General features: G+C 48.9%; 2 protein-coding genes across 4 annotated transcripts in view; one reads left to right on the top strand and one right to left on the bottom strand.

The window, feature by feature from the left end:
* Positions 1-229, top strand: part of LMCD1 (LIM and cysteine rich domains 1) — a 59,966-nt gene extending 59,737 nt beyond the window's left edge. For all 3 annotated transcript variants that reach the window (XR_003399294.1, XR_003399295.1, XR_003399296.1), the window contains exon 8: positions 219-229. The gene's annotated coding sequence lies outside the window, so the exon portion shown is untranslated. The remainder of the gene's footprint in view (positions 1-218) is intronic.
* Positions 230-825: 596 nt separating this feature from the next.
* The window catches only part of SSUH2 (ssu-2 homolog (C. elegans)), a 21,507-nt gene continuing 6,424 nt past the window's right edge, over positions 826-15,908 (bottom strand). The window contains exons 4-12 of the mRNA XM_026857441.1: positions 13,743-13,872; positions 10,398-10,458; positions 9,645-9,769; positions 8,894-8,956; positions 7,929-8,014; positions 6,320-6,412; positions 5,174-5,279; positions 3,174-3,281; positions 826-1,191 (exon numbers count right to left, since the gene is read on the bottom strand). Coding sequence (XP_026713242.1) covers positions 1,045-1,191; positions 3,174-3,281; positions 5,174-5,279; positions 6,320-6,412; positions 7,929-8,014; positions 8,894-8,956; positions 9,645-9,769; positions 10,398-10,458; positions 13,743-13,872 — 919 coding nt within the window. The 3' untranslated portion in view covers positions 826-1,044. The remainder of the gene's footprint in view (positions 1,192-3,173; positions 3,282-5,173; positions 5,280-6,319; positions 6,413-7,928; positions 8,015-8,893; positions 8,957-9,644; positions 9,770-10,397; positions 10,459-13,742; positions 13,873-15,908) is intronic.

The following is a 15,908-nucleotide window of genomic DNA, read 5'->3' on the forward strand; positions in this document are numbered from 1 at the left end:
CATCCCCATGGGATGCTCAGTCTGCTGGGGGCTGCCAGCATCACCCATGTGAAACCCCTCCATTAGGCCCCAAACAGTGCAGGAACTACAATATGTAAAAAATCGTGGGGGAGGAGAGGAGGATTGTTTGGTTTGTTTTTAAATAGGAGTGTTGGTGTCTGTCTGTTTGCTTGCACATTTCTGAACTTTTTAGGGTCTGTTTGCTTTATCTCCTCAAGCTCTGCACTGCAAACCCAAGTGTTTGCAGTTAAATTAAATTAGCCTTAAACCCAAAGCGAGCTGAGGTTCCCCTGCAAGCTTTTCTGAGATAAATGTTGTAACACTGGTAATAAAAAAAGAGGAGGACGTGGCAGAACTGCCTCCTGTGGGCACTTGAGCCAATGCCCCTTGTCTGGATGAGGCCCGGGCACGGGTGCTGTCCCCAGGGGCAGAGCTCCTCTTCCCCCAGCCCACAGGCACAGGGGTGACCCCACGTCCTCCCCCCCTGCAACATCCTGCTCTCCCCATCCCTGCAACCACCCAGGGCATCGCATGCAAGAGCCTTTTATTCTTTTTTTCTTAGACAATAATTTTTGTAATGGTGCAACCACTCCTCAGATGGTGTTACTGGGTGTTTTAAAATGAAATCCTCTGAAGTTAGATTTGCTAATTGGATAGATTTTGAAATATATCATTATAGATTATGTAGTAACTCAGGAAAACTGACAAATAAAACAGGGAAAGGCAGACACTGGTCATAAACTGCATAGTTGTACTGAAAATGTCTCTGTCAATAGGCATCACTTTAATGATACAGCTCTGCAACAAACACCCACGGCAGGAATCTTTACCCAAAGGCCAGGTCCTGCACCCAGCAGCAGCCTGGAGCTGGGCCTGGCTCTGAGATAAAAGCAGTTTGGAGGGAGGGGAGTAATGGTTTTCTTCTTCTTCTTTATTTTGTTTGCAGTCCTCTGTAAGCACAGCCAGTGTGGTGGGAAAGGTCCCGGAACATCCCCAAGTCCCCACGATTGCTGCTGCAATTGTGCCTTTCTCACATGCCAGCTCTCAGAGGATGGTGCAGCTGCAGCAGCACCTCTCAGGGTAGTCCAGCGCATACACCTTGTTTTCGAGCCCATAGATGTAGTAGAGGTAAGGCTTCCCTGAATACTGGTAGTGAACTTCTGTGATGGGGATTAGCTCAATTGTTTGACGCTGGGAAAGGAAAAGCTCAAATTAAATAAGCAGTTTGGAGCAGATGCTGTATCTTCCTTTAGACCAACACATGTAAGGGGGAAAAAAGCCTCAACTTTTAGCTACAAACTTTGCAGCTCCAAGATTGCTGCTGCTTTGTGAAGGGGAAAGGAAAACCCAGTGGACATCCATCACTACAGCCATCAGAAATTCCCCTAGTGCCGCTAGCATGGAGATAACATGTTTTGGCCTTTGTGTACTAGACCACTTTTGTTGCATTTATGGCTATTTAAACTAATTCCTTAAATCCTTAAAGCCTTGTTTCCAGTCTTCAGTGCATTATCATACGCCGTCTCCTGCATGGTTGAGGTCTGTGTGTGACGGCGGTTCCTGGTCCACACTCTGGGAACAGGAGGAGCTGTGGGAGTCTGGGTGTGTGCCAGGAACCACTGGCGCTGGTGGCAGATCACCACCTTTGTGGACACACGTCACCTCTGTCCCTTGGAAGCAGGAAGAGATGCTGGTGATGGGCCACACTGTGCTGTGTTACTGCGGCAGAAATTGCTGCAGATTTAACCCCTGCTGCGCTGCTCCCTTCCCTGTCTGAGGGGGAAGGAAGCTGCTTTCATCTCCTCTTATCTGATGATTATTATTCAAGGCTGAATTACAAGTGACAGGCTGGTGTCAGTGCTGCGGTGGCACCTTACCTCCTCCTGGAGGGACCCACTTTGCTCCTTCCTTTTCTTTGCAGAAAGAGTTTAGCAATCTCCACCTTTCCCTAACACCAACCAAACCCAAGTTTTAGTGAATTTTAAGTCTGTGATCAGCCAGGACCCGGGCAAGCTCGAGCTCAGCGACATGCCCAGCCCCTTAGAGCTGCCCGGTGGGGTGGGAGAGGGAGGAGAGCCGTGCGTGCGGTGCCCCGCAGCTGGTCAGCTCTCCCGAGCAGCCAGTGCAGCCCCAGCGCCCACCCCAACTCTCACATCTTGTTCTAGTCACACACAAAGTCTCTGTTTTAAATAAAGCTCTATGAGCTCAGCAAAGTCTGCCGGGCTCCAGCCTCTCCAACCCCAGTGGGTATTGACCTCCAACACACGGCCAACGTCATAAGAAACCACAATAGCGTCAGGCAAGCAAAGAAGACACTCCCCCCCCCTCCACCACCAGCTTTTTCCAAAAGATTCTGAATATTAAGTGGAGGAACCTCAGCCAACAACGAGCAGAGGGGATGAAAAATTCAGTGGTGGGGAAAGCACCGGCAGAAGGCAGCTCGGACCAGCATAAATACCGTGTGGTGCCAGGGATTTGGCAGGGTGGGAGGTTTTCAGCACCTGCGTTGCCATACAGCTAGCGCAGCCTTTGGCTGGAGTGCAGCAATCTAGTGAACAAACTGCCTTTGATGCTGAGAAGTGGAAATTATAGGCTGGAATTAAGTTGGAAGATAGAAATTTGCCAAAGAGCTGGTTTTGACAGACCACATGGAAAATCAAACCATCTCCCTTTAAGTTTATTTTGGTCTTTCAGTTTACTTGCATTTTTAATGTGAAACCTTCTCTTTCCTGTGGGTGAAAAGACAGTATGTTCTAGCTAAACTTTTGCATTCGCAATCACATTTATAATAGCAGCGACAGAGATTACAACACTCTAGCAAGAATCAGATGGAGTGGAATCCTAATGTTTATTCAAAATTAGCTTCCAAGATAAAAATAGTGGTAATAAATAATGTTTTCCAGGGCTCTGAAAAGGTAAAAGGAACAATAATAACCACAGTCTCCTCCATCTTTCAATACGTCTGAAAAATTATTTCCCTGGTATTTCACTTGATAATTAAGATTTCTTCGATAGTTAGAATTTCTTTTTCATTTGCTAAAGATCACCTCTAAATAAAAAATAAAATCAGTTACTATTCTCAACATCTTATAGTGTCTGACCAAGCTCACTAATGGGGCTTCATTAGCTGCCCGCTGGGCACAGGGGTGGCTCTGCTCTGGGCTCCCCCTTACCTGCCGGAGGATGCGGGAGGACGTGGCCAGCGCTGTGCTGTGCTCTGTGATGGCTCGCTGTGAGGCCAGGGAGATCTCAGGATCAGGAAAGTCGATGATGGGGTATACCTGCAAGAAATAAACCCGACCGTGCAAAAGAGAGACCCTATTTGTCTGGCACAAGCATATTCATTTCACCTGTTACCAGCACACGCAAGGAAAGACCTGGGCATAGAGTGGAAATACACAACATAAACAGTAAGCTCGAAGTTCCAGGCATGTCCATCCCACCCCAGCAAAATGTAGAAGTGTCCAAAGTAGGGACTGTGCCTCTCTAGGCAGAGCTTAGTGCTGCCCGTGGAGCAGGACAGCATGGGGAGAGGCTGCTACTCCCAGCCACGTCTGGCTAAAAACTGGCACTGAGTGACTCTGACTCTGTGCCCCAACAGAATTCACTGTCACCTTCTCCAGCAGTGCAGCACTGTTACATTTGAAAGGTTTTTTTAAGCATCTCTGTTTTCACCCAGCATGTGGACAATTTGCAGAAGAAATACTGGACTTGGAGGCAAGGCAGAACCAGTCAGCTATTTCTTGCATAGCCAGGAGTTATACCTATTTATGTAAGAGGCCCACTGATTGTAATGCTCATAGGACTCCAGAGATAAAGTGTTTGTTGGAGAATGACTCAGATGCTAAAACATCATTCAAATCCCAAAGGGGTTCTGCAACACCAGATGCAAAGTCTTTGCTACAGATGCGTGACACTGAATAATAGCTCTCTGGAGGAAAGCTGGTCCGTGCTTGGATGGTGCCTACCTCCCTGTCTTGGTACATGACCAAAGTTTCTACAGGTTACTGCAAACCAACAAATAAATAATAAAAAGGCACGGATAAATCCTCACACATTAGCATTCACATTAAAAAAAAAATCAAGCTGAGAACGGAGCAGTACAGCAATGGTATTGGCTGTAGGAGGACACTGTGCTTCAGCTGTTCTCAGGCTGGTTTGCTCCAGACTTTTGCAGGTACACAGAGGCAGATTCCCTCTGGGAGCCCTGTACCATGGGAGCTGGAGGAGATGTCCAGCACTGACGACCACCTTGCTGAAGGGCCCTGCAGCCACAGGTCTCCACGGCAGCCCGGCCAGCAGCCCCAGGCAGCAGCAGCACCTCTGCGCTGGGTCCTGGCTCCAAAGGTCCAGGATCAGTTCCTGCCTGCAGGATGAGCTCCCAGTGGCTCTGCAGGCAGGCGGGTTTGCTGTTAGATGGCAATGCCCTGCAGGCACTCCAGCAAGGGGCAAGAGCCACCGTCCCATGGCCTCTCCCTGCCAAGCCTGAAGCCAGCAGCACCGACGCTGTACAGGCAGCAGAAAATGTGCAAGGAACAGCATAAAAAGCCCTAGAGATGGATATGCTGCTGGATGTCTCCTGCTATTGCTGGGGAGCTGTGGAGAACAACTCTGGGGTGGAATATTGCTAGTCTGGCAATGGCCACCAGAAGTAACCTGGGGTGGTTGAGGGCTGACTGCCGCTGCACAGGTTGGTTGCATTTTGTCAGCCAGAAAACCCAACAACTCTTGGTTCCTCAGAGGAAGATCAGACTGCTCTGCAGCAGGGACAACGGCCTGAAGTCCCATTGTGTTGGTGTTGGTGCCACTCAGACTGCACAGGTCACCTGTGGGTCCCCCAAAGCATCTCTGTCCCAGCCGAGAGCTTCCCGGCTCTGTGGGGAGGGGCAAAGTCATGTCCTCTGAGGGTTTGCTTATGGAAAAAGATCAAATTTTGCTGGATTTCATAATCCCATTACTCCCTATATTTCTCCTGACTGTAGAAATGGGAAAAGCTGTGCCCTGCAAATGGGGGACCACAGCTCTGCTGCAGGAGAGGGCAGTGGTTATTGCTATGTCCAGATCAGCCACTGGACACCACAACAGAGGCACACTGCTGGAAGGCATTTCACATCCCCCCTTCTTTACAGCCACTCAGGGAGGGATTCCCTCTGGCCCCGAGAGTCACACTCACCACCACATTTTCATCTTTAAATATATTTGCTCCACTGACTTTGCTGAGCAATTCTCCTGGGAAGTTCAGATGATGCTCAGAAACAAATTCAAAGACATTGTTCTTCCTGCAAGAGAGAGGGAAAACAACTGCACAATCTGAGCTGAGCTAGTTCCAGGCTCTGTCTAAATGCCTGAGTAATGTTTGGGTGCTCCTTGCTTTCTGAGGATAATAGTCATGCCTGCCTAACTTTGTATGTGCAATAACCATGGATGGCTCTTGCATAAATAATCCTGAAATCAGACCTTCATGACGATCCCCTTGCCTTACAGCTTTCAGAGCCTCATAACTCCCTGCTGCAGCAGAGGACTTCAATTCCCTTTCCAAAGCCACGGCTCCTCTTACAGTGAACCATTTTGCTCTATTACCTGTAGGACAGGGGCATGGTTAGTGCCAAAGAATCTGAAGGTCTCATCTGACAGAGCTGTGCTTGTCTGGGGTAGCTCAGCCCTGGGGGCCCTGCACCCCCCAGAGTCCCACCAGCATGATGGACACACCTGGGGCAATTTCCAGTCTCTCAGGATGGATAGAGATGGTGTTTTGAAAAATGCAGGTCTTCACACAGGGTAATTGAAGGCATTTTGTACAAAAAATGGGAAAGTGCTCAGGAAGCACCCAGCAGGGCAGGTAATGGCTTTTAGCTAAACCTCACAAGCTAAGATCTTTTCCAGCCCCATCTGTTATCTCTGGCATTACAGCTCCCAAATGGGATGTGCCAGAGCAACACCAGAGCCAGCAGCCCTGGGCTGTCTGTCACTAAAGCCCTGAGAAAAGGAGCTGGAGCACTGCCCTGGGGGCTTCCAGGGGCTTTGAGTCCAGCATGCGCCAGCTCCATGTTTGCCCAGCTGCTCTGGCTCCATCTCTGACTTCTTGTGTGACTTTGGGCCATCCTTCACCTCAGAACCCACTGCAGCCTCCACCACGCCCTGTGGACAAGACTGCCATCATTAAGGGCTAAAGCTGCTCCTCTAAGCCCCTGTTTCTGCCTGAACAAAGGCAAGAAATAGTCTCACAGCCTCCCCTTAGGGAGCCCAGATGAGTAACCAAGCCTTGCAGTAAAATAAGGAATAGAAGTAACAGCTCTGGACTTCTACCTGTGCTACTTACCAAGTTATCACCAGCTGCTTGAAATGTTGGAGCTTTTTCTCCCCCTGACAGGTCACACAGGTCTTGCTGCCCCGGCCAGAACAGGTATTGCATCTTTGGATGCGACAAAAAGGAATTTAAATGGGATTTTAAACACTGCCAGCTTTCAGAGGCCTGCAGACCTGGGGGTGATTTATTTCAGACTGTCTGTGTAGCTCAGCTGGGTCAGCAGCTACAGGAGTCAACGATAGCAGATGCACCGCACATACATCTTCCCCCAGTCTGTGACTCAAGGGATATAACGTATTTGCTGGGAAAAACAAATGACTAATGCCAGCCTCAAATCTATTTGTAAATGTGGAATTAGTCAAAGAATGTATTTGTACATCTAATTAAGGATAATCACAATTTCCCCACACAACGGTAGGAAGATGAGTGTCACTTTGAAGACACTGCTGCCTGTGCTTCTAACAGATGCAGGAGGCATATGCTTATGCATGGAGCATTTTGATTGCATCAATGCAACACAGATTAGCAGCAGTTAACAACTGATTCATTAAGGCTCTTCAAGCCATCATTAGTCCCAGTGGATTCATGCTTTAAAATGACTGCCATGATTATGCAAGATACCATCTCTGTTATTTTAAACTTAATGAAGCCACATAAACAAAACAGTTTTAGAATAGTGCTTGCTCTTTTTTTTGTCACTTAAAGATCATTTTTAAGCCTGTTAAGTTTCATGTTTGGAAAAAACAGAGGGTTGTAATAATTGTCCAGTCTGTGCTCTCTGTGAAACCTGCCAAAGCCCAAACAGATGCTGCAGGAACATGTGGAAGAGCCACTCGGAAGTTTGCTGCTGCCACCCCAAGCTGGTTCCTTGCAGCCCATCCCACTACCCCTCTTTGACTGAGCCGAGCAGAGCCTGCCAGGACCTGAGACAGGAGCTTCAGCACTGACTTGGAGACACTCAAAGCCTCTTTGCTGCTGCAGCTCCTGAAGGTCCAAGAAACTTTGCTTTCACTGGAAAACCCAAAGCTCTCTCCAGTTTCCCAGAGAAGCTGGGAGAGGAAACAGTCTTGTAACAGAAAGGTACAAAAGTTGGAAGAAAGGCAGGCCAAAAAGATATTCTTTTCCAAATGCTTAAGAGCTTCTCTCATGAGTCTGGGATATCAGCCTGGTTTCTGAATGCTGAGAGCAGCCCACACAGAATGAATATTAGATGTTAAAATGAAAGTTCATTTAAAAATCAGAGGGGGGAAAAGGCTATTTCTAACCATTATTCCTGGAGAATAAAGCTACTGCTGCACTGCTTTATCTGTTAGGCGTCTTCATGGTAGGAAATAACAAAAGCGCACAGGCATGTAGAGCTCTGCGCTGTAACTGCTGCCAGAAGCATGCAAGTGGAGTCATTTTGGCTCAAACATACTGGACTAACGGCCTTTTTCCCCTACCAACTTCCCAACTTTTCCTTCTACTATTAGACCCTCAGCTGATAACCTCCACCAAGGCAGTGGGACTGGGGTGACTGGTTTCTCATAACCGTACCATTGTGTGAGCAAACACAGACTAAGGGAAGCAATTTGGCCCAAGCAGAGACACACCAAGTGACGTGCAGAGGAGCCCATCGTACCTTTTGCGACCTGTACCTGAGCAAAGCTGGCATCTCTTCTGCTGCTTCAGCCTCCGGCGGGACCCCTTGCATGTTACACACCTCGTCTGCAAATACACCGAAGAATTAAAACAGGTGGTGGCTGCTAGAATAAAAACATGTCAGGTTTATAAACCAAAAGCTTTTATGCACATTATCAAAATAATTGCTAACTCAGGCTTGTAAAGAAAGCCATATGCCAGGTACGTACATTGTAAATTAAAAGTGTACAAAATAGCCCATAAATTGTGACCCTGGATTAATTAGGTGTTCCAGTCAAACTCATCAGTGATGCAAACTAGACACACAACCTAGGTTGAAATGACTTTTTTCTTACACATGCGTTTTTTTCCACTGTTACTTATTCTTGTCATTAGTAGCATACTTTAAGTTCTCCTATTTAATCAGATTGACTTTAACTAAGTGGCAAATCTGCACAATGACAATACTCCTTTCAGCTGTCTGGAAATATCTGTGCAGAAGAACAAATAAAGATAGGAGGGCAGATTTGTCACTGCACTCCATCCCTGGGTTAAGCCTCCTCTCCCCTTCAGAAACCCCAAATGCACAACAAAGCATTTCTGAAAGGCGGCAAACACTTTGCTGCATTTCACACCTGAGATCTGACCTCTTTTCAACAGTGCAGAAGCAAATTCTCCTTTCCCTCTCCCCACGGTAACATGGAGGTGTTGACTGAGGATGGGGTAAGACATCTTTTCTACCTGGGCAGGATTTTGACAACCCCTTCCAGCATTTTTGCAGGACCCAGGAAATTGGACTGAACACAAATGGGTTTGGGGGGAATAAACGACAACTCGCCCTCAGACTTCCAACCCTTGTAATAAGTACAGCAGTAAGGTAGCACATGTTGTAAATTTGCAGATGAACATCAAACTCAGAGGACTAGGGAAAGTAGGCTGCCTGGTGAAGGTTTCCCAGCTCCTTACCCGACCTGCCCCATGGCACACCCCGCACTTGGACCGGCCATGACCACAGCATCTGTGACAGTCCTGAAATCAGAAGATTATTCATGCACAGAGCTGCCCAGGGATTTCAGTTATCTCGTATTATGCACATGCACTCTTCCTGCATCTAAATTCAGTGATAAAATTCTGGTCCTAACGGGACAGAATCCAACACCATAAAATTGTGCTGTACAGCCATTAAAGGAGTTATAAATAATAATTATTTAACAAAGGCCAATGTCTATGTAGTGCTGGCAAAAGAAAGTAATTTTTTTTCTTTATTCATCATTTCACTTAAAAAGTGAAATAAATTGACCAGCTATAGAGCTTGTCAAAAGCTAAATGGGAACTGTCATGCAAACAAATGTTCTGCTAACATTGAAAAAAAAAAATTAACAAAGTGGAAAGATTATCTGGTGCTGTTTCTTGAAAAGGCTGCAGCAGGATTTGTCCTCAAACATCTAGAGGAAGAAAACACCGAGAAGAAGCAATCTCTGACTATTTTCCCTGGTGTTTAATGAGGAAAAACACAAGAAAATGAGAACCATAGTGAGGTGCCAGTCACTATCCCCAGAGAGCTGGTCCTGGTGAAGGGACCATGGGGGCTGTTCCCCCAGCCCCAAGGAGCCCATCAGCTGGGGAAGGGACACTGGGGGCTGCTCCCAGAGCCCTGAGGAGCCCATTGGCAGGGGAACGGTCTCCCATGAGCAGCTGACAGCGAGCGGGGACTCACCCTGACCAGCACCGAGTGGGGCACCCGGCAGCGCCTTGTCTGGCCCTGAAAGAGTGGGGGAGCCCCAATGTCCACGTCCCAGGGGTCCATGGGGGTGTCCCCAGAGGGTCCAGCTGCTCCAGGCTCTGCAAGAGGGGAATGGCGTCTTATTCACCTTGATGGAGGGGGTGATTGGATGATGGCTTCACACCCCATCCCCATGCAGGCATTGCACCAGGAACCAACCCTACATGATCTGTGCCACCCAGAGGTGCTGAGCATCCTCCTGCTGCTACAGCACAGCCCCTGTCTCCCCCACAGCCCTCCCAGCAGACTCACCCAAACCAGTGAAGGCCCCTGGGATCAGCCACCAAAAACCAGGGGCAGGAATCCCGTGCACTCCTCAGCAGGTTAGTAAAAAGTGGGCTCACAGGTGCTCATTGTAAATCTTGACAAGCTTTGAATATACATTGCACTTGGTAGGAGGCAGGGAGCTAATAGCTTCTGCTCCCAGGGCATGCAACAAAGCCTCCCATAACATGAGGAAAGCAAACTAAGCTTGTGAAAGAAAGCATTTTGCCCCAGCTTCATGGGTCCTGCAGAGTGCAAAAGGCTACAAGGGATGAGGTAAACCTAATGCACATTAAACCAGGTTCAAGTCATCTCCAGGAGCCCCACGAGCCCTGGACCGTGACACTGCCACAGACTCCAGCTGCAACGTGTGGGGCAGGTCCCACGAGAGCTATTCCATTGGGATTCAGGGCAGTCACTTACTGGTGAAGGGCTCGAACACCCACTCGCTTAACCTCGACTCACTGAACGTCTCCAGTCGATACTAGAAGAGAAAAATCACGCACTCACCACAAAGACAACTTGTACAAAGCAGGCATTTAAATTTGAACTGTGACTTGCTAATAATGAGTCTTGAGGGCATTCCCAGACTCTTCTGTCTCTGAGTACAACTTGCATAAGAAAAACTGGTTGGTATTTTCACAGCAAAAGTGCATTTTACCATTATTTGAAGAAAGCTGAGGCTTATTTTCTAGGGAAGGCCTGGATAATGTTTGTGAGTAATCTGAATAATCTCAGAAGTGGAACAAACATTAGCATAAAGGACTATCTGCCGCACAGTGCCTACCAAAGGGCACTCCCAGCACCGTGCTCCTCAGTGCCCTTGCATCATCCCCTCCAAGAAGCCCCAGAAAAGGAATCAGGGGTGGGCACTGCAGTACTCCCCATATCAGCTACCCAGGCCAGGCCTGCATCAAAGCCTGGCCCTGAACCCACCAGTTTGGTGTGTTGGGTACTCCACCACAAGCAACGATTCCCCAACTCAGGACTGACTTGAGAGCCAGCTGCTCACGGCAGCAAGCACCAAATCTGCAATAGTGATTGTCAGTTGCTGAGGAGAGGGACTCCAAAGAGGAGGATAGCAGTGGGAGATCCTCCTGAAAGTGGCAAAAAACCCACAGCAAAACAACAAGCCGAGAAGGCAGAAGCCCGGGGAAGAGGGAGAGCCTCAAGCCGCTCCCCCTGAGCAGGGAGAGTGAGCTGGGAAAGAGGGCAGCGGGGACCCAGAGCGGGCAGAGCCCGGAGTGACGGCGCCCAACGGCCGCCACGTCCAGGAGCAGCCCCAGGGAGCGCGAGCGACCAGGAGCACGGCAACAGGGCGGGAAACAGGGCGCGGAGCCTCGGAAGGGCGCGGGGCGGCGGTTGGCGCGGCAGTTCGTGCGGGCAGGGCGGGCGGACAGGGCACAGGCCCTCTCCGGGCCCTGGAGCTCCTCTGAGCGAGTGGCATCGTCCCCCCGAGGAGACTGAACCATGGTCTCCGCTCGGGGCAAAACCACCGCAGCAAGGACGCGGCGACCCAGAGGGAGCTGCCACACAACCACGCGGCGGCCCGGGCCCCGGCTGCGGGAGTGCCTGAGCCTGGCAGCCCTGTCGGGGCCAGCAGTGACAGCACCGTGTGCGCCGGGCTCGGCTGGATGCGCGGCTCGGCCTGGCGGCGGGACTCAAAGAAGAGGTTGAAAGATTATTAGGGAGTGTGAAAGGGCGATTGATTGGTGCAGTAGCACCTTGGCACCCCTGAAGTAACAGGAGCAAATGGAGGCCCCAGAAGAGGCAGGTGATCCCTCTCCCTCTTGCAACCAGGCAGAAGGAGGGGACCTAAGAGATGGGTGAGACTGGAAACAAGTTTCTGCTCAGGGAGGCAGGAAAATCCCCTCCCGACCTCCCTCACCTTCCATGGTGCCCCTTCACAACAGATACGGGGACCTGGAACTTTTGAATGAAGTAGAGAAGGATGAAGAGAATGAGTCAAACAAGGAGGAAGATCAAGGTCCACCAAGGCCGGGTCGCTCTAGACTAGGTATTAAAACCAATTCTAAAAAGAACCCCAGAAAGGTCATTGTAGTGGGTGACACCGTTCTGAGGGGTGTCGAAGGCCCAATGCAGACCAGACCCGTGTCATAGGGAACTCTGCTGCCTCCCCAGGGACCCAAGTGAAGGACCTCACGGCTAAATTCCCCACTCTAGTGAGACCCAAGGACTACTATCCTCTCTTGGTTTTTCAGGCAGGTAATGACGATATTACCAGGAGAAGTCTTAAATCAATGAAGAGAGATTTCATGGTCTTGTGGAAACTGGTTAAGGGGTCAGGGGCACAAATTGTGTTCTCCTTCATCCCTTCAGTTGTGGGGATGGATGAAGAAGATTACAGGAGAACCCAACAGATGAACTTGTGGCTCCAAGACTGGTGCTACCAGGAGAACTTTGGATTTTTTAATCATGGGTTAGTATACAGGACTCCAGAGGTTTTGGCATCAGATGGGATGCACCTGTCCCAGAGGGGGAAAAGGATCTTGGGGCAGGGCTCATTGAGAGAGCTTTAAACTAGATTTGAAGGGGGAAGGGGACAAAACTGGAACTCCCAGGCATAAGCCCCAGGTTAGATGACCAGAGTTTGTGGGCTGTTGTGCCAACGATGACCCTCACCCTGCCATCCCAGCGGAGGCAAGGGATGGAGACAAGCAGCATAACAAAGATGCAAGGGATATGGATGAATAAGTAATCGTGGTAACACCTGTGAAAGGTCAGGCCAGACTCAGGACCTTTAAATGTGAAAAGGTGCTGGGGACATCAGCCCATCCGCAGTGCCTGTGTACCAATGCACACAGCATGGGTAACAAACAGGAGGAGCTTGAAAACATGATGCAGCACAAAAATAGTGATGTCGTGGCTATTACGGAAACATGGTGGGATGTCTCCCATGACTGGAGTGCACCAGCTGATGGCTACGAGCTCTCTAGGAGAGATAGACAAGGAAGGAGAGGCAGAGGGGTGGCGCTGTGTGTCAGGGACTGTCACAATTGCTTTAAGCACAAGTATAGTGAGGACAGGGTGGAGTGTCTTTGTGTTAGAATCAGGGGGAAGGCCAACAGGGCAGATGTTGTAGTAGGAGTTTACTACAGGCCACCCAACCAGGACAGAGAGGTGGATGAAATATATTGTAGGCATTTAGCAGAAATCTCACAATTGCGTGCCCTTGTTCTTGTGGGAGACTTTAATTTCCCAGACATAGTGCTTAGGAATATGGTGTAGTTGGGAACTGTCAGTTTTAGGTTAATGGTTGGACCAGATGATCTTCAAGGTCTTTTCCGACCTTGACGATTCTGTGTGATTCTGTGTGACACTAGGGAATCAAAGCCCAGATGTTTTCTGTGAAATTAAACATTACCAGAATAGATTCATGGCTAGGGGAATGTGTGGCATTACAGGTCCCTCTATGCTTGTCTGAGCCCAATATACCAAGCTGCAGGGCAGGTTCCTGTGGTTTAGGTAAGGAAAGGGTTCTTTTGCCAAAGCTAGGTGGACAGAGAAGGCTTCCAGAGGCTTTGCTGAGGTGGTGCTTTACTGTAGAGGATGGACTTTTCAGCTATAAAACCTTCACTCAACTCTTAGGTAGACTCTTCCTGGAAAGCACTTGGCACTTAAAGTAGGATGAAAGCCATTTAATTTCATGAATGGGTGGCTCTTTGTGACCCCGTGTCACTATGTAATTGGAAATTATCCCAGGTGCTCAGAAGAGGTACCCAAGACACCCGGTCTGGAGGTACTCACTCGGTACGTGCCCAGCGGGCGCAGACGCCGGATGGCCAGCTCACCCACAGCTCTGCTCCCGTAGCAGCATCGCGAGGCCACGAAGCGCAGGAGGGCTTGCCTGGCCACTGCCTCTGTCATCGGGGGCACACTGGGAGGCAACGGAAACAAAACAGGTTTATACTCTTAATTTCTCCTAGAGAATTAGATAGAAATATTCAGTGTATTTAACCTAACACAAAAAAGTGAAGTAGAGCCCATTTGGGTGCACCCACTTTTTTACACAATCACAGCTGCCATCTTTCTTATTACAAAAGAAAAAGAGATCTGCATTCTAAAAAATATCTTCTTGTAATATCAGCAAGGTCAGTATTAAAGAGTGGTCTGAAATAAATACATCCGTGTGTAAACCCTCGCCTTCAGCGGGCTGGGTAAAGTTGAGCCGGTTCAAAACATTGCTGTGTCTTTGCAAGCTGCTAATCAACATCTTCCCTGTCAGTTTACAGGATTAGAAATGGCATTCTTTATTTTTCCAGCCCTGTTACTCTGAGCTGTTTTCTATTTTCTGTTAATAGAAACAGCAGCAGAAAGACTAACTTGTGCATGAAGCACATCCTGTGCCTCCCTTGGCACCCTGCAGCAGCTCTGCCCAAGTGTGGCCAGGGTGGCAGGTCCCTGGAGTTGTCATGGGCAGTGTGGGGCACTCCTACCTCCCCTGCCAACAGGGATAGAGTAACATTATAGAAAAGGAAAAAAAAAAAGCCTAAAAAATAAGCCTCTGTTTTTCAGAAGTGGTTCCTCAAAAATCCTCATCAGTTGTCTTTGTAAGAGAGAAAAATCTACAGTGACTGCCCCAAACTGAGACAGGTCCCTCTGTCCTCACCATGACACCTGACTGTCCATTATGTGTTTTTTCATCTCTCTGATTTAACACCTTTGGAAAGCATATTAAAACACCATGAAATAAGTGGTAACAGAGAAGATAATGTCAGCGTTTTCTCTGGGGGAATATTCAGCCATGAATCCTTTCCTCAGAGCCAGTCCTCAGTGCCCAGCTGTGCTGTTTTGCTACAACCCCAGACCATATTCACAAGAACCCTTCCTGTAAGTGGGGTGACAGCTGAGGTGAAGAAACCCCCTTCAGTAAGATCAAGCACTGATCTCACAGCTCCCACAGCTATTTCGGCTGGCAGAGATGGCAGCACGGGGAGGAAGGTGATTTGGCCAGGCCCCCCCGGTGCTGCCCCGGCTCCACCACCCACCCACAGCATCCCCGTCACCGGCACGGCTGGCGGGGGACTCAGCTCTTGTCCCTGAGCCCACTGCCATCCAAAGGTAATTTAGAGCTACTATCCTTGAACCTTCACATTCCCTTTTTCTTTTTTTTGACCCGATGTTTGCTTCTCTAACAAGTATTCACCAGGCATTGATCAAATTCATATTTATTTAGTTTAATTAGTCACTTTCCTGTCCTTTCAGGACTGTGTTCATGATATGCTCAGGCAGATCACTGTCTTGCAGTCATCTTTTCCCCTCTCATTAAGGCTGAGAATCATAATACCACAAGTTATCCACCTGAACCCATGTGTAAATGACGGAAACAAGCAGGAGCAGACTCCTGCCATCCTATACTACTTTGGATCAAATGTTGCTTCTTGAACTGTGCTTCTTTTTTTCTTTTTCTCCATGTGTAAAGGAAGAAGGTGTTTGTCTGGGTTTGTGTTTGGGTTTTCTTTTTAAATTCAAGATGAAAACCAGGAGAGAAACAAAGACAATAAGCAATACATAAAAGACAGAATAACCTGATCTCTGAGAGAAGGACTAGCACAAAACCCATGTGAAACTTATATTCCAAAGAAAGCCTCAGGAGTTTGGGCCCTGCCACCAAGGAGCTGCTCTGGTCATGCCCAGACAAAGGATATTTTATCCACCCTGCAGCTGGGGATGCTGAGCTGGGGGGAAGGCAGCCCTGCTCCTGTAAATTCAGTTTTTACCCCTGCCTAAGGCTCTCCCACACACAAGTCAGTGCTGGTGCTTCTCTGCACCGCTGGATCTGTAAAACACCTTCACCCCACCATCAATGCCTGTGGTGGAATCAGCCTTTTGGTTGTTTCTGCCATTCTGGGACCCCAGCCAGCATTGGGGGGCTGCTGGAGGGCTGCTGGAGGGCTCCCTCCCCCCCACCCC

This window comes from Athene cunicularia (assembly GCF_003259725.1).
Source record: "Athene cunicularia isolate RWA chromosome 12 unlocalized genomic scaffold, athCun1 chr12_part1, whole genome shotgun sequence".
Classification (NCBI taxonomy): domain Eukaryota; kingdom Metazoa; phylum Chordata; class Aves; order Strigiformes; family Strigidae; genus Athene; species Athene cunicularia.